At 42.7% G+C, this 22912-nt stretch overlaps 1 protein-coding gene across 6 annotated transcripts in view; it reads right to left on the bottom strand.

Annotated features, from left to right (window-relative positions):
* The window catches only part of KIF16B (kinesin family member 16B), a 261851-nt gene that overhangs the window by 135129 nt on the left and 103810 nt on the right, over positions 1 to 22912 (bottom strand). For all 6 annotated transcript variants that reach the window (XM_090051109.1, XM_090051128.1, XM_090051118.1 and 3 more), the window contains 3 exons: positions 7836 to 7955; positions 7253 to 7304; positions 5073 to 5210 (listed from right to left, as the gene is read on the bottom strand). In XM_090051109.1, the coding sequence (XP_089907235.1) occupies positions 5073 to 5210; positions 7253 to 7304; positions 7836 to 7955 (310 nt within the window). The remainder of the gene's footprint in view (positions 1 to 5072; positions 5211 to 7252; positions 7305 to 7835; positions 7956 to 22912) is intronic.

Below are 22912 nucleotides of genomic sequence, written 5' to 3'. Positions count from 1 at the left end.
TTAATAAGTAAATGAAACATTTAAATATATAATAAGTTAATTAGGAATAGCTAAAGGAAATACTTAGAAGTGCTGGGATTCCATGTCAGTACTGGTAATGTTGAATCTCCTAAGATATGCATATTACAGAACAGCATGATAACTAGCTGGCTCATCCATTGCACTGCTATGTTCAGATACCTGCCATCTGTCTATTTATCCATGGTCTTGCTACACAGTGGGTGCATCTACACGTTCATTAGTGCACTTGTACTAATGTAAATTAAGTTTAGTACCACCATTGTGAAGCAAATTAGCCTATTTTAATGCACATTAACAAAAATGTGTGTTTTTTTGTTGCATTTAATGCATATTAAAATAGATGAATGCGTATTAAAGTGCATGTTCAGATACAGCCAGTATACAGCATGTTGCTTTCGATTTCCAGAAGATCTTTGATGAGGGGTAGTACTGAAGGACGTGAACCTTTGATCAGAATCTCTCTCCTTTTCTCTGATTTTAGACATGGAAAACAAAACCAAACTTGGCAGTATTGTGTGTGTGCTTGGAGGGAAGCATATGCAATAAACATGACTTGTTTGAGTTTTCAGACTGAACACCTAACAAGTCACAAAGTAGTATTAGAAAAATAAATGTCTGTTAGCACAGGAAAGAACATTCCCAGGAGTAGGATCCAGATGACAGAACTTCTATGAGAGAAGAATAATGCCACAACTAATAACCCATTTTAGGGCTCAATGAAAATAAAGATAGTTTCTTCACAAACAGACAGGCACTTACAGAAAAAACCCACCATATATTCATTCTTCATTTCATGTCCTACTTTTCTTCAAGGAGTTTGCCTGTTGCTTATATGCCTGGATTTTCACACACTTTTCTACAGCTCCGTCTCTGCCTGCAAATGTTACTTGGCTCCCAAACTTCATTGCATCCCGTCTACTTCTCTCTGCAGGCACATCCTATCCAAGTTAACAGGTACCTTTCTCTATGTCCCCAGGACTTTTCCCTGCCTCTGGTGGTTCCAGTGTGTGAAAACTGTTCCCATTTCCTCACTTGTCTCTCTACAGCACAAATCCCATAGAGGCAACTAAGTTCCTCCACATTTCAACTTCTTTACAGTAAAGTGTTGGGATTTCTGCAGAAGTAGCTAAGGACAAAACAAGAGATGCACCAAGTAACCTGCTAGCTCTTTAAAAAAATTATTGACAGGCATCTTGTACCTCATCTTTATGCTCAAGAGTGGGATGTGTTCTAGCACCAAAATTTCGAAGCAATCTACCAACACCTGTCCATGTAAACTTAAAATAAAATATTCAGATATTTATAGAAAATGCAGTTGTTTAAGTTGTTTCGAAAACTTAAGCGAAAACAACCTATAAGACACAAAGCGCAGCAATACCTAACAAACACTCAGGTTAAAGATAAGGACTCAAGTAATTACACTACACAATCTACAACATAGGAAAAAATCCTTTCCATGATCAGATGGAAACCATCAGCCAAGCCTTACAGGATACTAAAAGCATCTCTACAGCAGCCTGTACCACCCCATTCAATCACATTATCTATACCATTAATACTCTCCTTCCTCCTTCCCTGACACATAAAGCAGTAATTCTGGGAAGCTGAAGAAGCATAGACATTTTTGTGGCCTCAAGTAAGAAGAATTTATTTTGATTTACAATTTATTTGATTTAAACTAAAGATCCAGTCTCCCCAAACAGGCAAATTTAGGTGTTTGATAAATTGACAAAACATGTGCAAATAATCTTTAAAATGTTATGAAAGAAATAAAAAAAATACAGTACTTCTTGATATTTTAGCAGTGATAAAGGGAAGCTACCAGGAACTAGTTTTCTGAGAACATATTCCCTGCACTGTTGCAGAAAGCAGCAGAGCATTTGCACCCTTATCACTTCTTCCTTCACTTATGAATAACCCTCATTTGCAGTCTGATTTTCCTCTTCAACTGACCCAAACCAAAGTATGCACCTGAATGCTTGCCAGGCATCATGATATACACAGGAATTATCACAGCAATTGAAGCATGCATATAGCCATTAAGGGAAGGAGCACTGTAATATTTTGAAACCAGTACACATTTTACAAAACAAACCCATTGGTTTTTTCAAGCAAAAACTTCGGGTTTTACAAAATCAGAAGTTATTAAATAGCAATGTCATAAATGTGAAAACATTCATTCGTATCTGGATGTCAACGACTGTTACCAAGAGTTAGAATTTGAGAACCACTGTACCTTGTTAATATGTTCATGATGGAACATGCTGCTGCCACTCATATAAAAAGCAATTCCTTTTCTAGGATAGTGTTGGCTGAAAAATTCTTGACATTGATGCAGATATTCAGGAAAAGTTATTAGGGATATTCAAGACAGCTCATAGTTCTGTATCAAAATACAGATGCGTCTTTTGCAAACCTTTTTCCTGCATAAATGTAACCCTCCCCCCAACTACAGAATTTGCTTTTCTGTCTAATGTTTGCAGGATGGTGGGGGGAGGGCTTGGAAATCAATCCTCAACAGTGAATTGGAGTGGCATCATTGTACAAGAAGGAAAAACCTTCTGGCTTTATGACTTGCATTCTATTTATGGTATCCCAAGACATTTGGGCTTTTTCTAGCCACCGACAAAAAAAATGTCAGTGGATTTCAGCTCCTCCTTTAATGGGAAGGCTATCAATAATGCCTCTTCATTATTTTACTTGAAGAAATGGCATTTAACAGCAGCAACACCTCTTCCAAACCAAAGCTAATCAGCTTACACATTGGCAGAGTACTGAATCTTTTGTCTAAGGTAAGAGGAAACGTAGGATCTTCGTCATTCCATGTGGCTGTCATGAACAATGTTTTCATAGGTCAGCATTGATGTGATGGGCTAAGTAGGTGACACGGACTCTTAGCATGGGTGCTGACTCCAAAAGGTACTGCATATAGCATCAAGGCTGTTCTAAGTTTCTCGCGAAAAGGTTGAAAACCTGTTTCAAGTCAATCTCTAAATGAAAATGGAAACAGCATGCATCAGCTTGCTAATGAATGCATCTGCAGCTGTACAAGTTAATAATCTAGTTCAAGAGAAAAGTATTTCTTAGGGTGATATCTTTTATTGGACCAGCTATGTAGTTGGTCTAAAGTTATACAAGTTTTTGAATGCAAGCCACCTGAGAAAGAATGTCTTGCACTGGAAAGCTTGTCTAATTTTATTCCACTGCATAGTTTGTTCAATAAAAAAGATCATCCTAAGGAAACCTTGCTTCTCACATGTTGTCTAGAACATCGTGGCTAAAAGAACATGCCTCTTACACTTCCATTAATGAACTAGTACAGGGGTTTTCAACCTTTTTTAATAAGTGTACCCCTGAGAGGGGGTGGCAAGTGACCAGACATGGAGTGGAGGTGGAGGGGGGGGGAAGCAAGCAGCACCAGTGCACTGTCTCTGCAGTCCTGCTCTTGCCCTGCCCGGGCCCTGCTACTGTGAGGCAGCAGCATGGGGTGGTGGTGCTCCGTCCCCACCTACCCCTTAGGACGTTTTAAAGTGCCACCGGGGTATGCGTACCCCCAGCTGACAACCCATGAACTAGCATATTTGGAAATAACCTGTGCTCCATGACCTACACAGGCTGCTTTTTGGGTACAAGATGTTAAAACATTTTCTTTTAAATCTTCATAGATTAAAAAAAAAAAAAAATCCTCCCTCTCTAAACAGCTTGGGACCTTCCTACATGAGACACCCTCTGTTCCACATGTCCCTTGGCTACAACTGCAATTAGCAAACTGTCTTTCTGTATAAGAGAGGCTCATAGTAAAACATTCTGCACAAAGGGGCTTCAGCTCCTGAAGAGCTGTTGCAAAACAAGTAATTAATTCAGGAATCCTGGTTTTCTGTGTTTAAAAATTGCAAATTCTTAGATAAAAATACCAACTTATAAAAATACCAACTTATCTGATTTAAAAACTAAAAATCCCAGTTTTTCCATGATTAAAATGAAACACCACTATATTAATGTAGCAATTTAACACGTTTTATTGATATATTTACAATTTTAAAGTAATTTGGAAGCCTACCAGTACCTCAAGCCGTATAATAAAGTAAATTCTAAATGCCTGTATATTTTGTCAGTTGATTTTGGTTTTTTTAATCATGGAAAAATCAGAGCTCCCCTGGCCACCTTCACTCACCAGGATGTGGGTCCAGCTGTGGCTGTGCCCCCTACTACTCTGTGGTGCTGAGCAACTCTGATATGCTGGTGCCATATTCCTGCCCCTCATTCCCAAGCCACAGCCCCTCCCCCCAGCCCTGCTGGTGTCCGTGACACTCAACACACAGTCCCCCACCCCTCGGGCCATGCTGGTACCCATCATGCCCAGCCCTCAGCCCCCCATCCCTGTCAGTGCTCCTCATTGCCGACCCACAAGCTCCTCATTGCCGACCCACAAGCTCCCCTCTCTGGTTCCCCTCACTCACAAACCACGGCCCCCCCAACCTTGCCAGTGCCCCTCACTCCTGACCCCTGTCCCCCCAGCCCAGCCAAAGGGGGCCCCTAGCTGCCCCATCCCACCCAGGCCAGAGTGTAGTAGCTGCAGTTGCTCCAACTCATGTGGGTGGTGATGAAGCCAGTCCGGGCCTGGCGTGGGACAGAGAGAAGAGGAAGAGAGGCCTATGGCACCCTCTTCACCCTGGGCTGGGGCTCCTGCACCATGCCAGACAGCCTGCCTCCCACACCCTCCCCCGGAAAGCATCTCCCAGCTGCCCCACCTTTGCCCAAGAGCCTCGGTGCCACCAGCCTGGCCACGCAGCTCCCTGCTGCCCCCAAAGAGCCCCTCATTTTCTGCATCGTATACAGAGTAAATTTTCTTTCCGCTATAAAATATTTTTCTAGTTTGAGGATAAAACCAAAGGCTCAACTGATAACTTTGGGTTGTGATAGGAAATAAGTGAAAGGGTAAAATTAAAATTATATTATATTTAACAATTGCACCCTGATCATCCAAAGATCTGTTAGAAAGAGGCAGAACATTACTGAATAGAAAAAGGTACATATTTCTAGGCAAATACCTTGGTTTAGTTGTGTGGCCTCTGTAATCTGAATTCCATTCACAGAACACTGTGCTCCATGCAGTGGTATTAGAGTCACTGTCCCGTTGAGATTTTCAAAGATGCAGTGCTCACTTTCCAAATCAAGGCCATGAAGAACTAGAACACCCAAGAGCAAAGAAATATACTTAGTTCCTTAGCAACTAATAAGACCAGCATTTTGAATTTTTATTTATTTAGGGTATGTGCCATCTAGCTTTGAGTATTTATTTATTTTTTTATCTTGTGAAGTATTATGTCTTTTCCTTCTACCAATATCTTTGAACATCTGATTTACCTTTTACATAGGGACATTTATTAACTGGCTCCACTAGAAGACAAAGGAAATCATGCAGGGAAGAGCATAGCTCTCTTCCTTGGATCTTCTTGGATATATTTTAACAATCCTTGATGAGCAGAACATTATACACCATAGTCCCCCTGCTTTAACTGTGGCAGGTTAGGGTGATGTGACTGTGTCAGGGTGGGCTTTATAGTTTTGCTAAGAGATTAGACAATAGATTTGTACAGGATGATTTGGAGAGTGAATAATCCTGCCTCAGGAATAATCCTGCCTCAGGTTGGGGTTGGACTAGAAGACCTCTGGAGGTCCCTTTCCAGTGGCAGATCCAGAGGGATGCAGTGGTATGGCTTCAAAAAATCTCCACAGGAATCTCTGGAGATTTTTTGAAGTCTCCAAAGCAGGTGAGAATCTGCGCCCTCCCCCAACTCCCCCTCCATGCTCAGAGGCATATATCTTGCCCTCCATTTCCCTCTCTCCTCCTCTTGCTTCTGTTTTCCTGCTGTCTCAGAGATGTGGTAAATTTCAGAGTAATTTTTGTCCTTTACAGCCTGGCTACATGGGTAGTGGGCTCAACTTGGACAGAGAGCAACAGCAACAGCAAGGGGGGAGTGAAGTCCCCCCTCCCCAGGCCTGCGCCCAGGGGGACTGGGCAAGTGGCAGAACCCATCCCCCTTACCCATCACCACTGCCACTGTCCTGTCCCATTTCCAACTGAGCTTAGCTCCTGTTTGTGTGTTCCATTCTCCCCCTACCCCACCAGCCAGGCTGAAGTGGACAAAAGCGAATCTGAAGCTTCCTCCACCCCCGAGACAGCAAAAGCAGCAGTGGTTGGTGGATGGGGGGGAGGAGGGACAGGTAATGCAACTCTAGTGATGGGAGGAGGTGTTCTTTCCTGCTTTGGGGATTTTGAGAAGTTCCTAGAGGCTCCCCCAATCTGGTCTGCCCACACCACTGGTTGGGAAGAAACTGTTAGGGGGCAAGGCAGGGCTAATAAGATGCAACCATCCCTGCAGTACAGATTGCTGCCACCACACCCCCTTTTGCCAAACCCTGGATCCACCCCTGTCCCTTCCGACCCAACTTTTCTATGATTTCTTTAAAATTCAAGGCAAAAGATACAATGTAGTCACTGGGATTCCTATTATGGACCACGCATACAACATATACTAAGAGGGTTAGCTCTCATTTGTTTAAACACCAAGAGAATAAACAGGTTGGTACAAACATGCCTAAGTTTCCATCAGGGTAGAGAGTGTTGGTCCAATGTTTACTTTAGGGAAGGCAATAAAATAAAACTGACACACAACAGATTAAGAAAACAATCATCTCCTGACCGCAGCAAGTTGCTACACGAAGGCTATGGACAGAAGTTCATTTGTAGTGCTATAAAGTGCCCATCCTACCTGCAATAGCTTTTACTGTGGGGTAAAAGCTTGGCAGTGGGGTGATGGCAGGGAAGAGAAGGGCAGGGGGAAAGCAGGTTTAGAACCTTGCAGTGCTACATGTAACTGCAAACAACATAGTGCTACAAAATGTCTCACTACAAAGAAGTTCCTCTTTGAAAGCAGGGGTAGTTTATAGCCGTATTGGTTTACAGGCAATTTTAAGAACCACATTGGAAGACTCTGTTTGAACTAAGTCCCACCTAATTATGAACATGTAAATCAAGCACTGAAATGCACTTCTCTTGTGTATCTTGTTTATTAAAAAATTAATAAAAATGAATACTTATCAATAATACATAAAATTTTCATTAAAGAAGAGGGGAAATTTTAAATATGTAACGTGCTTGGGTGCTGGACATAAGAGGGAATATTAGAAGGATGGATGGATGTGACTAATGCCACAGCTTTCTCACCAATATTTTGCTCTGTTGCAGCATCTTCCCTACCAACATAGGTTTGTCCTTCCTAGATATAAAAAAAAAAAAAATAGCTTGACATCGCAAAAGAAGGAAAGATCATTTTATTTCACATCCTTAAAGCCAGTATTATGAATTACACAAATGTTTAACCATAGTAGTTGTATAGCTAATAATATTTTTAGGTTGGTTTATTAGACAATATTATATCAAATTGTTAACCAATTCAAATTTTATTTGCACTGTACAAAACCACCTTGGTAGTTCTTGGGCAATTAATCTATATTTGGATTTCAATTCAAGCTTTACAACAAGATGAATGTAAAACCAATATACTTGGCAGTAATGTCATACATCTATCATTAGTTAAACAGTTGACCCGCAGGATAAACTTAAGCTGAAAATAGATTGATATTTTAATTTGAACAAGTTATAGCCTCTTAACAGCTGATGTCACAGTACTGGAGAAATATAATGAACATTTACTATATTTAGATAGCAAATTAATACTTTCATTTAAGTTGTCCATTTAAGAATCATGAGGCAGATAAAGACTATGGAAGCAAAGACGTGTGTTTACCTTCAAGTGATACAAAATGATACCAGTACTGAGAAGATCATCGTCAATGCCAATTAAGTGAGGGAGTTCAGAATCTAAAACAACACCAATTCCTTCTTTTCTAAGAGCTAAGGTTTGTTCCTGCAATGAAAAAAATGAAACTGTATACTTTCTGAAAAAGGCAGACAGATGAAATTACTATTCATTCTCTATTTAAAAAGCACTTTTTAATGAATCTGTAAGTTGCACGTTGTACAAAGGACAATAAAAATACAAGCTATTAAAAATGCTATTTTGCTTTTTAAATGGGAATTTCATGCTTACAGAACTTCATAAAGGAATTCTATAAAGGTGATATCCAGGAATAACCGGAAAAGCAGCTGAATTCCGGAAGATAAGGGAGATTATTCTAAGAACTATATTTGAACATTGGCTGAAAGAAAGATACCTACCACCTTGTGTGTAATAGGAAGAATTTGGAAATTCATATAGAATTAAGTAAGGATAAGGGACGTAAAAAACTGAATTCTTTCTGGCCACACTTAAATTAAACTAACTTGCTCAAATAATAAGCCTGAAAAACTAAAAAACCAATGAGCTTAAGTAGTTATAAGTAATCTTCAATGTAACAGAAGTATGATGTTTCAAATAAACATATCACAGTTGCAGCCATAATTTCAATTCTACAATGTTTGAAAGGGCCAGGTTTCCACTTAAGAAAGTGTTGCTTAGTAGACCTGTGCAAAGCACACTTCATTTCAGATTTGGATTCGGATTTGGTCAATTTTGAGGGACAGTAATTTGATTTCGTGATTCGAATCTCTGTCCCTGATTAGATTAGGCAGATTTGGAGATTCAGCAGATTTGGAGCTTCTAATTCGATCTGGACTTTTTAATGGGTCTCCCAATTTGATTTGGATTCGGAGATTTGGCTGCCAAATCCGAATCGAATCAGCTACCAAAGCTTTGCACAGCCCTATTGCTTAGTATGGGCAAAAGTGACAGAATCCCTTTTTTAGCAAAAAAGAAAAATTTTTACTAGTACTTTTGATATATCAGTGACCGTATTTTAATATATATAACAATTGAGATACATCTGGTTTTGAAATAAAAACTTTAGTATACAATATAAATAACATAAAATCAGGGTTTAGATACAAGACTACAGTTATGGATCATAAAGGTCTTCCATATGTGTCAGGGGTTTTAATTTAATTGTCTAAACCAGCATCAGATCAGTGAGGTCAACAACAGTGAAAAAGAGAAAGCAGTACATTTCACAGCTACATATCACAATACATACACTTTTGTATTGGCCCTTCTAAAACACATAAGAAAAAACTAACAATGGAACGACTGCTGTCTTTTCACTTTACAAGACCTTACAACATTTCTGTATGTGCTTAGTTTTTTTGCATGTTTCTTTAAATACATCAAGTTAACTAAATATGAGAGTGGAAGAAGGTCCAGTATTTCAGATATTCCTTCTCACATAAAAATAACAACAGAGCTAATTTGGTCTAAATTTCATTTTATTCTTCATTTTCACCATTACAGACTTTGTGGAAATCTGTAAAGTTAATACTACCTGTTAAGAACACTTTCTAATGCTGAATACTTCAAGCCAAAATGTCACAATGGTGACATGAACGAACTGCTATCTCCTCCAAAAAAGGTCCCCACAACAGTAAAATTTAAAAGAAAGTTTTCCAGCCTTCAGAACAAAATGAATATGATTAATGCTGCCCTGCAGCTCTCTGACATTCAAACTGCATCCAGCTACTCCTCGATATTATAAAAGTGTCACCTCATAAAACTAAAAAGTAGAGCTTAAATCATTCTTCAAATGAAAAAGTAATTTCAGACAAAAATATCTATCACATATTAAATATTTACTGAGTGGCTTCTCCTGTTATGCATAATTTATAACGCTCTTATATGACAAGGCTGAACACTCAAAACACTATAGGCCGGTAGCCATTTGCACAACTGCTGGCACTTTTGGCCCAATGCAACAAATTAAATATTTAGAAATGAAACATCTTTTTTCCAGTAGAACAAAGCATTTACCAACATCCCTGACTGAGGGAAAAAAAAGGCTCACTAGGATGTAAAGAAATCATGAGCAAGGAAGAAAATCAATCATAAACAATTAAGAACCAGGAAAAATACTACCACATTTATTGGCTCACATATAACTGGGAGAAGGTATCAAGCAGAGTTCCCTAGGGATCAGTCGCAGGTCCAGTATTGTTTAATCTCTTATTAATGATCTGGACAATGGCATCAAGTACAAGCTTAGCAAATCTGCAGATGATACCAAGTTGAGCAGAGTAGCATATACTCCAGAGGGCAGGGCTAGGATCCAGAAAGACTGGACAGACTGGAAAAAAAATGATCTGCAATCTATCAGATAAGATTCAACAAGGAGTGTGCAGATTCCTGCACCTGGGGTGGAATAACTGCATGTATAAACACTTACTGTGGAATGACTGGCTAGGCTGCAGTACTGCAGAGAAGGACCTGGGAATTACAGTGGACCATAAACTGAATATAAGTCAGCAGTATGCTCTTGTTGCAAAAAAGCCAAAAGCATACTGAGTTGTGTTAACAGGAAACCAAGGGAAGTGATTCTTGCAAACCAAGGGAAGTGATTCTACTGGTTTATTCAGCACTGGTGAGGTCTGACCTGGAATACTGTGTCCAGTTTTGAGTCCCATACTTCAAGACACATGTGGAAAGACTGGAAAGAGTCCAGTGCAGAGCAACAAAAATGACTAAGAGCCTGGGAGGCAAGATTTATTGAGGAAAGGCTGAAAGAACTAGAATTATTTAGTCTGCGGAAGAGAAGGCTGAGTGGGGATTTAATAACAGTCTTCAAATACCTAAAGTGTGATTACAAAGAGAATGGAGATGGGTTCTGTGACTGTAGTGGACAGGACTAGAAGCAATGGCCTCAATCTGAAGCAGGGGAACTATAGGTTAAGGATTAGGAGGAATGTTCCGACTATGAGAGCATTTTTTTTTTTTTAAATCAGAGAATGTGTGATATTTAAACAGAGAAAACCAGGATCCTTGATTATCACCCCTGGGAAAACATTCTTTCAGTCATTCCCTTCAGAAGTTTTAGCACCTTAAGTTTTAGAACAGAGACCTGAAGTTTGACATGGGTTGTCTAACTGATATGGGTGTGCTCTAATGCTGTCTTCATAAAAATTCACCTATATTTACCAAAGAAATGTGCTTCTGAGAAATATCAAAGTTCTCAAATACTTTTTAGATGACCTAGGTAGAGTTCATCAGGTAATATAATTTGAAATTTCAAGTATGTTTCATCCCTATACAGCACTATGCTCACAAGAAAACACAAACACTATTCTCCTATACACAGTAGCTGAGCATTGCTCCCTCCTGGGACTTCAGCAGCTAAGATGAACTTTCCAGGCAACTGCTCCTCCTCTCTGCCAGTGGCTCCTCTAGTACTAAACACTGTCTTACAATCACCGTGATCTGCCTGCTAGCAACCAGGAGAAGGTAGCAACTGCCTGACTCAAACATAAAGGTATGAATATAAGAGTGGAGACAACAGAGTAGGAAGTCTTATAACCAGTATAGCACGCTGCACTCCAAAAGCTGGAATGGATCTAAACATTCTCAAGTGTCTAAATAGTCTTGCTATCAAGAAATAATTGTGTCAGTCTCCCCCTATCTAATGGCTGGTTCACAGAAAATAAACAACCTATTTCAGAAATGCATTATTTCATTTGGATATGGCAAGGTTCTCCACCATGTCAAGGCCATTCTGTACAATCCCATGCCAGTAAAGAGACTCAGAAACAGGCAGGTCTGAAAAACAGTGGAGTAACATCCTCCCTATAAAACTGGATTTTTTTTTTTTTAACAAGTGCACCACAGAAGGAACCTTTCTCTGAACTCCTAAAACAGCATGTACACACTCCACCTCACAGCTATTGTGGGAAGCATACTCTTGGAGTCTTCCTCCCTTGGCTCCAACAAGGTAAATCTTTGAACAAGCTCCAAGGAACAGTAAAAAAAAATCTGTAAATACAGTGATCATTTTCACCTGAGCACGTGAGCAAGGATTACTCTCAACCACTGAAGTAGAAGTCACACAAAAAATAATTCTGTCAACCCAAGAAATGCAATCCCAACCAGAAGAAAAAATATAGAGTGTACTTCACAATGCCCAGTTTGAGCTGGGATAAGCTGATTCCCACTAGTAGTTTCTTTTAACTCATTAACTTCTCTTTAATTTTTGTTATAGACAAGGATCTAGAAAAAAATCCTATCAAGATCTGCTGTCTGCAGACTCCCCTTGCCCCCCATTATGACTGCAAGGTCACTACTCTATTACTACAAAGGTCAACCTTTTCTTTATGAAGAAAAATGAAGGAAGAGGTAGAAGAAGGAAGAAATCCAGTCCAGTATAAATAGCTCCTGCAAGATGTTACAAGTCAGAACAAGATCATTTCCCCAAGGAGGCAAGATCCTCAACTAAGCAAAGTCAAATGTCCATAAGCAGGCTATATCTGAGACATAAATAAATGCCCAGACTTGATCTATAGCTTTATTTAGTTCATACAAGTTCTCAACAGCTGTGGATCAACAACTTAAATTATCCGAGTGAAAGCAAACAAACAAAACAAGTCAGTCACTGTAAAAAATACTAAGTGTAAAGCTTCACAATGTGAAGGGTAAGTTTTTAAAACTGAGTGACAATACATATCTTATCTTGCGTTATCCATAAACAGAAAAAAATATTCACTGTATTCATAGCTTGGTGAAAACAAACTGGGCAATAAAACATACCACACAGTAATAGTCATAAAAAAAATTGTGGGGTTCACTTCTTTTGGAAACTAGCTTCTAGATTGAATGAACTCAAATAAATGCCTTTTCACAGATTTCATAGACTTCATAGACATTAGGGCTGGAAGGGACCTCGGGAGATCATCGAGTCCAGCCCCCTGCCCAAAGGGCAGGAAGTCAGCTGGGGTCATAGGATCCCAGCAAGATAAGCATCCAATTTACTCTTGAAGGTGTTCAGTGTAGGTGCTTGAACCACCTCCGCTGGCAGACTGTTCCAGACCTTGGGGGCTCGGACAGTAAAGAAATTCTTCCTTATGTCCAGCCTGAAACGGTCTTGCAGGAGTTTGTGACCATTCGACCTCGTCATCCCTTGGGGCACTCTGGTGAACAAACGTTCCCCCAGATCCTGGTGGTCACCCCTGATAAACTTATAGGTGACCATCAGATCACCCCTGAGCCTGCGCTTTTCCAGGCTAAAGAGTCCCAAGGCTCTCAGCCTGTCATCGTAAGATCTGTTTTCCTGACCTCTGATCATGCGCGTGGCTCTCCTCTGCACTCTCTCAAGCTTCTCCACATCCTTTTTGAATTGCGGAGCCCAAAACTGGACGCAGTACTCCAGCTGCGGCCTCACCAAGGCCGAGTACAAGGGGACAATGACATCCCGGGATTTGCTCGAGAAGCATCTATGGATGCACGCCAGCATTTTGGTCGCTTTACTAGCCGCAGCATCGCATTGCAGGCTCATGTTCATCTTGTGGTCAATGATGACCCCCAAGTCTTTTTCTTCTGTAGTGCTAACCAACGTAGCACTGCCGAGCCTATAAGGGTGCTGCAGGTTGTTCCTCCCAAGGTGGAGAACCTTGCATTTTTCGGTGTTAAACACCATCAGGTTCTTGTCTGCCCATTTGCTGAGCTTGTCCAGGTCAGCCTGGATCACCCGCATGTCTTCTGGCGTGGATGCTTTGCCCCAAAGTTTGGTGTCATCGGCGAACTTGGCCAGTCCACTCCTGACTCCAATGTCCACATCGTTAATGAAGATGTTGAACAGTATGGGTCCCAGGACAGAGCCTTGAGGGACCCCACTGGTCACAGGGCACCATGATGAGTGACTGCCATTAATCACAACCCTCTGGGTCCGACCACGAAGCCAATTTCCCAGCCAGCGGATCGTGGTGGAGCCAAGGCCACAACTGGCCAGTTTGGCCAAGAGGTGATCATGGGATACCAGATCAAAAGCTTTTTTGAAGTCAAGATATATGACATCAATCTCTTCTCCCTTGTCCAGGTGATAGGTCACCTGGTCATAGAAGGAAATGAGATTGGTCAAACAAGACCTACCCGCAACAAACCCGTGCTGGCTGTCCCTTAGAATGTTAGCCTGGGCCAGTCCCTCAAGGATGGCCTCCTTAATAAACTTTTCTAAGATCTTCCCCAGGATAGAAGTCAGGCTAATGGGCCTGTAGTTAGCCGGATCCACTCTCCTCCCTTTCTTGAAGATCGGCACCACATTGGCCTTCTTCCAGTCTTCGGGCACTACACCAGAGCGCCAGGAGTTTTCAAAGATCCGTGCCAGGGGCTGGGCTATGACGCTCGCCAGCTCCTTGAGTACCCTGGGGTGCAGGTTGTCAGGGCCAGCTGACTTGAAGGTATCCAGTTTCTCAAGGTGTTCCTTCACGAGGTCAGCATTGATGGAGGGTAGGGGATTCCCCTCACCCAGATTTCCCTGTCCCATAGCAGGCATGGGCATCCCGTATGACTGATGAAAGACTGATGCAAAGTACCTATTTAATAGGTTGGCTTTTTCCTGGGCGTCAGTTGTCAGTTGCCCCATCTGGTTTAGCAGGGGTCCAACATTGCCCTTGCTTTTCCTCTGGCTCCCCACATACCTGAAAAAGAACTTTTTGTTGTCCTTGATGCCTGAAGCTAGTTGGAGTTCAGTTGCAGCCTTGGCTTTCCTGGTTTGGTCCCCGCAGGACCGGACCAGCGTGGAGTAATCCTCATTGGAGGTGAATCCCGCCCTCCATCCTTTGTAGGCTTTCCTCCACAGTAGGTCCGCTAGGTCTCTAGAGAGCCAGGGGGGCTGCTGTGCCTTCTTGCTGCCTTTCCTCCATGTTGGAATAGATTTAGCTTGTGCACTGAGGATCGCTTCCTTGAGAAGCAACCACTCTTCTTGAACTCCCATCTCCCTGGGGTCATGGTCCCTGAGGGCCTGACCGACTAGCCTCTTGAGATTGTCAAAGTCGGCTTTTCTGAAGTCAAGGACTTCTGTGTTGCTGACTGACTTGCCAGCTTTACGGCGGATGGTGAAGGTCATCAGCTCGTGGTCGCTGTCACCCAACTTCCCATCAATCACTAGGTCGCCGATTAGGTCATCCCCCGTAGCCAGTACCAGGTCAAGCAGCGCTTTGCCTCTCGTTGGTCCATAGACTTCTTGAGTCAGGTAGAGGTCATCCACGCACGAGAGAAAGCTTTGCGCCCGCTTGGATTTAGCTGAGTGATCTTCCCACGAGATGTCCGGGGAATTGAAGTCACCCATGACAACCAAGGTCCTGGAGCAAGCGGCCTCAGTCAGTTCCTGGGCGAACTCCTGGTCAAGCTCGGGACTTTGAGTGGGAGGTCTGTAGTAGACTCCCACCGTTGTGTCCCCTGTGCCGAATTCCCCACAAATTTTTACCCAGAGGGTCTCTAGCTGTCCATGCCGGTCACCAACATCAGCTTGCAGGGACATGTAGCTTTCCTTCACATAGAGAGCTACACCCCCGCCCCTTTTGTCAACACGATCCCTCCTGTATAGGGTATAGCCCTCTATCCCCGTGGTCCAGTCATGGGTGGAGTCCCACCAGGTCTCCGTTATCCCAATGACATCATATTTCTTTGCACTGAGCAGGAGGACGAGCTCGTCCTGCTTGTTGCCCAGGCTCCTGGCATTAGTGTACAGGCAGGCAAGTGTGCCCTTGGGGGCTCTTGCCTTGCCCACAGATTGTGCCAGGGCTGGGGCAGGGGTGAGCTCCCTTAAGTGCCCCCTTAAGTGCCCCAGTCCGCTGGCTTTGGAAGGGCCGTTCAGCGGGCCAGCAGGGGCAGTAGTCCCCCCATCCCCTAGCGGGCTTAGTTTAAAGCCCAGTGGAGCAGGTCAGCCAGCCTGGCTGAGAAGAGCCTCCTCCCCAGGGGAGAGAGGTGGAGGCCATCTCTTCCCAGCAGCTCGCTGCCTCTCTCTCCAAAGAGCGGGCTGTGGTCATGGAAGCCAAAGCCTTCCCGATAACACCAGCGCTGCAGTCTTTGGTTCACCACGTGGATCCTCCTCTCCCTCCTCAGCCCATAGCCCGAGACTGGGAGGATCGAGGAAAACACCACCTGAGCTCCCAGACCCCTAAGCCCCGCTCCCAACTCCCTGTAGCGCCTCATGACCTGGCTGGGGGTGCTCCGAGCTGTGTCATTGGTGCCCACATGAATAAGGAGCATGGGGTAGTGGTCTGTGGGCCGGAGGAGCTGCAGGATCCTCTCCGCAATGTCTCGGATGCGGGCCCCCGGGAAGCAGCAGACTTCCCGGGCTAAGGGGTCGGGGCGGCAGATTGCCCCCTCAGTGCCCCGCAGGATGGAGTCTCCCACAACAAACACCTTATACTTTGTCTTGGGGAGAGCGGGGCCAGTAGCTGCGGTCGAGCCTGGGTTGCCTGCGGGAGCTGGCAACTGCGTGGGCTCTGCTGGGGCTGCAAGAGGTGCGAACCTGTTGCTAAGCTCCGGCGGGGCAGCGGCCTTGGTGTGGCAGGCCTTGGGGCCCTTGACCACCTTGGTCTAGAAAAGAATCCCGATTCAGCAAATAAACAAGCACTTTCCTGAACCAAAGCCAAAATAATAGATCTTTATTTGTTTTTTTAAGCGCTGGTCTTGCAAATTCAGCCTGAGTTTTTTCTGGCTCTAAGAATCTATTTCTGATTACAAAGTGGTAAATTCATTAACATTTCTGTAGAAGATGTGAGAGCAAGAATAAAGTACCATTCATTCTCCCACAATTATATTAGCCTACTACATTAATCAAGAGTAAATCCTTTCAGTCCCCAATCCTGTAATTAAGATCTGCTCATGTTCGGTTTTTGTTTTTTTTAAATATTAATATAACATACTATTGCCATCTTAGGTTAGGCATATTCAACAATGTAAAGCACATTCAATAAACTGTACAATACCTGTAATGAGAAAGCAATTAAGAGACTCTTATTTTTTTTAATCTTCATGGAAAAAAAAAATCAAATCAGATCATATTCATTTTTTTAAACCACCAATATTCCAGGTTGCATAAAAGAAATTAGTGAGACCTCAAGGCCATTTCAAATGTCTCCCAAAGCATTTACCAGTACAGGAAACTTCCTATTAATCAATTTATTTCCTAGCAAAACCAGAAGTTTTTTAATGCTATTGGCATAGAACATATTGAAGGGTAAATATAATTATTACACTGCCCTTTTAATGAGTAGAACCTCCCGGAGCAGTTTAATTTCCATTATATTAGCTATTGCAAAAACGTAATTCTTTATTTAAATATTGAACAGTTAACTGTGGGTGCACAGTTCAGAGAATACACGATGCAGACATTTCCAGTAAAACAGAACATTATGTTGGCTGAGTAAATTGTCCAGATGTCTATATTTAAATTATGCAAAAATTCATAATACCAAATTAAAGAAATTATGTGTAAAAATATGCAATGGCAAACATCCCTGCATTAATATTTAACCAGACTCCACAGCTATAGCAGACTCTTATGGTAACAGGTACTTTGGGTACATTTGATTTGATTGAAAATATGCTATAATATCCTGGGCTCATAACAACATTTGAAAATCTTCTATGATATGGCACTAATACTTAACTCTCTATAAAACATACATATGTAAACTGCACACAAAGGAAGTTCTTAATTTATAACTGATTTTCTTCAAACTATATACTGATTATTTAACATGTTCTCTTTTAAATCCTTGGAAAATAGCAAACAATGTGTTTCACTAGTAAATCAAACACTCTCCCTCTCTCTGCACCTTATAGGAATGCTTGTAAAAGCCAGTTCCTAAAAACAGACATTATGCAAGCGGAGAAACTAAGAAATGCAAATATACTGCTGGCCTCAGGAACCTCTTGTTTACAGCCAAGTTGAAAGTGAACCAAAAAGAAGTAAATACATGTTAGTCAGGGGTGTGGATAATCTCAATCCAGAACTGTGAAGCAACTGAAACAAGAAATTCAGGTCAGAAGAAAGGGCTTGTTACCTATTACTTGGTGATGGTACTATGTGTAAAGGTGCTGACGGGTTTGCTCAGGGCTTGCAAGCCCAATCAGGGTATTCGGATGCAGTGGTGTCGTGTAGGGGGTGCATGCGCATCCCGTTAGGCCACGCTTCCTGCTCAGGCAACAGGTGGGTGCCCACCCCTGTGAGTGCCAGCCAGGGAGTGCGAGTGCTGGATGTAGGCTATGGACACTTCTGGGAGCGCTGCCCCTCCTCACCGGTCAGTAAGTTTTGCTGTGGAGGCCCACCCCACCCCCCATCAGTGAGATGGGCCAGAGGAGGACAGGTTGCTGGGGGGGGGGCACATGCCCCCTCTGAGATGGCACTAGTCACCCATGTTGGGATGTGCATCAGTAGGATGTGGATTTGCAGCAGGCTGTGCACACAGATATAGCAGCAAGATAACTAGCTGAAGCTTGGAGATGCACTTAGGAACTAGGAAGTATTTCTATTATAAGCTGGGAGCAAACCATCTGAGAACACCTGAGGAAGAAAAGGACCTGCATGTACATGTGATTCTAATATGCTCCAGGTGTGGTAGGGAAGGCCGAGGCCAGAACCCAAGCTGGCCTCCTCAGCTTTACCTGGGGTCCTGGGGCCTCCTAGGGCTCAAGTGGCTGCAATTCAGGTGCACGAAGCCTGGCTGGTTGCCAGAGTGTGGCTCTAGCTGACCAGGCTCTGGTTTAGAGAATGCATGCTGCTGCCACATATGCCGCCCTGCTTTTTTTCTGGTTTTTTTTTTTTTTTTTTTGGTTTTTTTTTTGATAGTGGGATTTCCTGGTATCTACATTTTGCTCTGCACCACAAATATGCAGCGTGGAGAACCAAATCACATGCATAGGGCATGTTTTATATGCAAAATGCACGTGCACGCTAGTGTGGAATACTGTGAATCATTGGTGTTCAAGGATGAATCTAGACTGGAACAGGTGAACAGAGGGGGCAGAAAAATTATCACGAGAGTGAAAGCCCCATCTCAAGGCCAAAAACACTAATAGAAGCAGGGCCGGGGTGTGAATTGGGGCAACTTTCCCAGACCCCACTCTTTGGGGGGCCCCACAGAGCTGGGCGGAGCAGCTGCGGTGATTTTGCACTGCTGCCAGCTTCATGTCGGGCTGCTCAGCACTCCGCCACTGAATCTGGAATTGATTTGCCCCGGGCCTCACACCCTGCTCAAGTTGTCTCTGAATAGAAGGTACTTGCAAAGTGAGGCTGCAGGTGGATACCTTTGCTATTTATAAATGCATTTGGATGATAATCAGTAGTTTTTTTCTAGGAGGAAAAAAGCGCTAAAGATTAATATTGGCACAGGAGTATATGGGCATGAACTGGCCATGAATAAATTTAGGCTGGAAATTAAAAGGAGTTACCTAACCAACAAAGAAGTGAGGTTCTGAGGTTCTTTAAGTTGGAACATGGTAAGTTTATAAACAGAAGCGCATAATTGGAGCCTATGATAGCAGGGAAGAGAACCTGGTTGTCAAAGATCAAAATCTTTGATTTCAGATGCCTATGGCAAAAAGGTCAGAGGCTAACACAACAAACTCTGCAATTGTAGTCTATCCCTCTGTATTAACACTGCTGCATATACACACCACTGTCTGTGCCTCATTTCAAATCACTTGCGCTCCCATACAAGAGAGAAGCTAACCTGGGATTGTATACAACTCAGCGCTATGACGTCAAAAAAGATATCGTACCTATGGTAATGAGATTAGCTGACTTTAATGAAATTGTAAAATTAAATAATGTGCTATGCTCACCCTCCTGTGACCAAACAGGACCAGTACCACCCAAGCAAAAAATAACCCCCCTTTTCTGAAACCTGAGCGAACAAAGACAGCATGATTGCCAGCCTGTTAGTTATTCATGCCTGGCGTGTAGTAATTGGCCACCTTGCCAAGTATAACTTTGAAAGAACTTCTGCCCAAAGCAGAGAACTGCATACACACTCAAACAGCACAGTTTGTGAAGAGGCCATTCACAAATTTTATCTCTCCACCTACGAACTGTTCTGGCGTAACCCCGTCTTTGCCGGCTCGTCTATCTCGCTCGTTATCTTTCTTATCAAGAGCTCTCGGTAATCTGCAAACCGCAGCAACTTGTGTGAATCGCTCGAAATCTGTAACAAGCAAGTCTCTTACCCACCCTGTAAATGCTGGGTAACATGATATCTGCATGCTGTAACTGAATAAATCGACTCCTCTGCCTACGCTGCACCACATCAGTAGCGTAAGTAAAATAAACTTTCTGTGTAACCAATACGCTTTAAATCATCTGACTCCTGCTCGCCGTTAACACCCACCTGTCCAGTCATAAATCCCTCCTCGCACCAAGCCAGTCGTGCCGACCCAGGCTCACAGGTCAAGGGTACACCGGTCTTCAGGGTGCTACACTGGTGACCTAGTAATTCCCTTCAGTTTTATGTTCCTAAGTAAGTGGAGCATTTATACAACCTCAAATGAGCTAAAAGTCCTGCAATTTTAGACAGAAACAAGAAGACTCAGCTAGTTCAGTTTTCTTTACTTTCATAAGTTTTAGTAACAACTTTATAAAATCTTAATCGGGGTGCACTGATAAAGATTTTTTAGGACGATATTGATGGCCAATTTTTAATGAGCCATATCAGTTGATACCGATACAACTGTCAATATACAGCCTAGCAGCTTGGAGAACAGTGTCCAGCTGGTAAGTCTGTTGTGGGGGAGAAGAGGCATGGGGGAGGGAAGGGACATGGGGGAGATCAAGACCCCGATGGTGAGGGAGGGAGTGAGGCTGGGGCAGGCACTGTCCAGCTGGGGCAGGACATGGGTCCGGGATAGAGCTGCGAGTGGCTTTTCTGGGGAGGCGCAGGAAGGGGGAGGGTGCACCCCTGGGGAAGGCACAGAGGGCACATTCCCCCCTAGATATGTGCGTGGGGCGAGGGGAGGCTGCCATTGCAGGCTGGAGCCATGGGTAGTGCCAGGCTCTTCCCAGTGTGGGGGCTGGACTGGGGCTGTGCTTGGGGCAGGTGGCAGCAGTATGGGAAGGGGGGCTACAGTGAATTTTGGGGTGGCTGTAGCCCTCGTTGTAACCCCCCACTCCCAGCGCTGCCACCCAAAGCTCACCCTGAGCACAGCCCCAGCCCAGCTGCTTGTGGCTTCATCCTGTACTATGCCCCACCCCACCCCAGCTGGGCAGCACCTGCCCCAGCCCAGTCCTACTCCCTCTCTCACTGCAGGGGCCAGAATCTGCCTCACTTCCCCATGGCACTTTCTAACCACATACTTACCAGTTGGACACCGCTCTCCAAGCTTCTGAGCTGGCAGCGTGCATACTGTGGCTGCGCCTTTGCATGCAGCATTTATCGGCACCGTCAATCGGCCACAGCAGCCAAAAAAGCCAATTGACGATAATTTCAATTTTCCTTTTACCAGTACCAATACAATATGGACCAATGCATCAGTGAACCTCTAATCTTAATGCATGTCTTAATTTTTGAAGAGCAACCTTTAGTGCCTATTGTGTAACTAAGGCATCAAATGTCAAACTTTAAAAATATTCCTAACTAAAAATGTGACTGAAAAAATGCATTTAAAAGGGATAGGATTTTGTTGCTATGCTGTAGCAATAGTTCACCATGATCCAGAAGTGTAAAAAATGCAACTAAGTGCCTGGAGTGGCTCAAAAGCCACTTTTCTTGCCACTCATATCCACATTACCATCTGAGGCGTCGCCCCTGTCACCCTGCCCTAGTTACACCACTACCCTGATACATCTCCATATGTATTTATTTTACAAGTAGGCCACATTACTCTAACAATTTCTAGACTTACAAATATGAGGCCTGATCCTGAATTCAGAGATAGGCCCACTAATCCTACTAATTTAAAGGTATTAGAAATTTCTATGGACAAATGAGTACTCCCTAAAAAGGGTCAAAGTAAGGAATGTGCATGTGTGAGGGGAGAACAAATGCCAGAAAAACTATGTTTGATTTTAGAAGAGGAAAGCAAGTGATATGGAGACAAAACTGGCCAGGCCAGGGCTCACAAATGCATAAATCTATCCAAAGCAAATCCTTTTGTCATATACACATGTTAACCACCCCAGTGTTATCATGTCTATTTTGTAAATAATCTCAGCAACAGATGGCATGTTAGCTAGTCATTCGATCCAAGATCCTCCATAGTCAATGGGAGTCTTTAATTAACTTCAGTGGGTTTTGGATGAATTTAGGTTAACAGTGGAAGTGGTTTGACTTTTGGGGTCCTTTAAAAATAGCATGTGCATCCAAGTGACATTTTCATGAAGAAGAATGGTTTGTTATCTTCATACCTGGAATTTAACATTCCATGAATAGCACTTTGAAAACTACCAGAAGAAAATAAACAGTGATCTAATATACAACTCCTTTATCTAGATTAGCCAAAATGTTTTGCTGCTTTAATTAAATAGGAATCAAACAAATAAAAACAGAACATTTTTATTTGTAATCTAATTTGCATTAAAAGGTCTTTTCTCTTTCAAAAAAACCCAGTGAACATGGATTGATAAACATGTCATTATATGGAGAATATAGAAAAACAGAGTTAGAGATCCCAATGACAAGCCTAAATTAAGTATGCAAATTTTCTAACTCTAAAAATAATTTAAAATATTGTTGAATATGCAGATTGTTCATACCAATATACAAGAATAGAGTTTGTTGATTTGAACTCATATTTGTTTGATAATTTAGTTAGGTTTTCAAAAATAATATATTAATATGAAAGTCTACAGAATAATCTAGCTTGTGTATTTCAATTGTTTTGATGAAAGCTCTGGTAATTTATCTAGCAAAGCAATTCCAATCTTCAGTGCTATAAAACTTCACTGATCTATAATTCAGCTTGTTTGTTTTTATGACTGGCTGGCAACATGCAGCTAAATACAGAAAGGATTTAAAAGTCAACAAAGTATACGTGAAAAATGGCCTAAGATGGTAAAATGAGGGATCCTCATGGTT

This window comes from Crocodylus siamensis, chromosome 1, assembly GCF_052110815.1.
Source record: "Crocodylus siamensis isolate JL-2025a chromosome 1, ASM5211081v1, whole genome shotgun sequence".
In the NCBI taxonomy this organism is placed as follows: domain Eukaryota; kingdom Metazoa; phylum Chordata; order Crocodylia; family Crocodylidae; genus Crocodylus; species Crocodylus siamensis.
The sequence above is the reverse complement of the archived record's forward strand: the minus strand, read 5'-3'. Positions and strand labels throughout refer to the sequence as shown.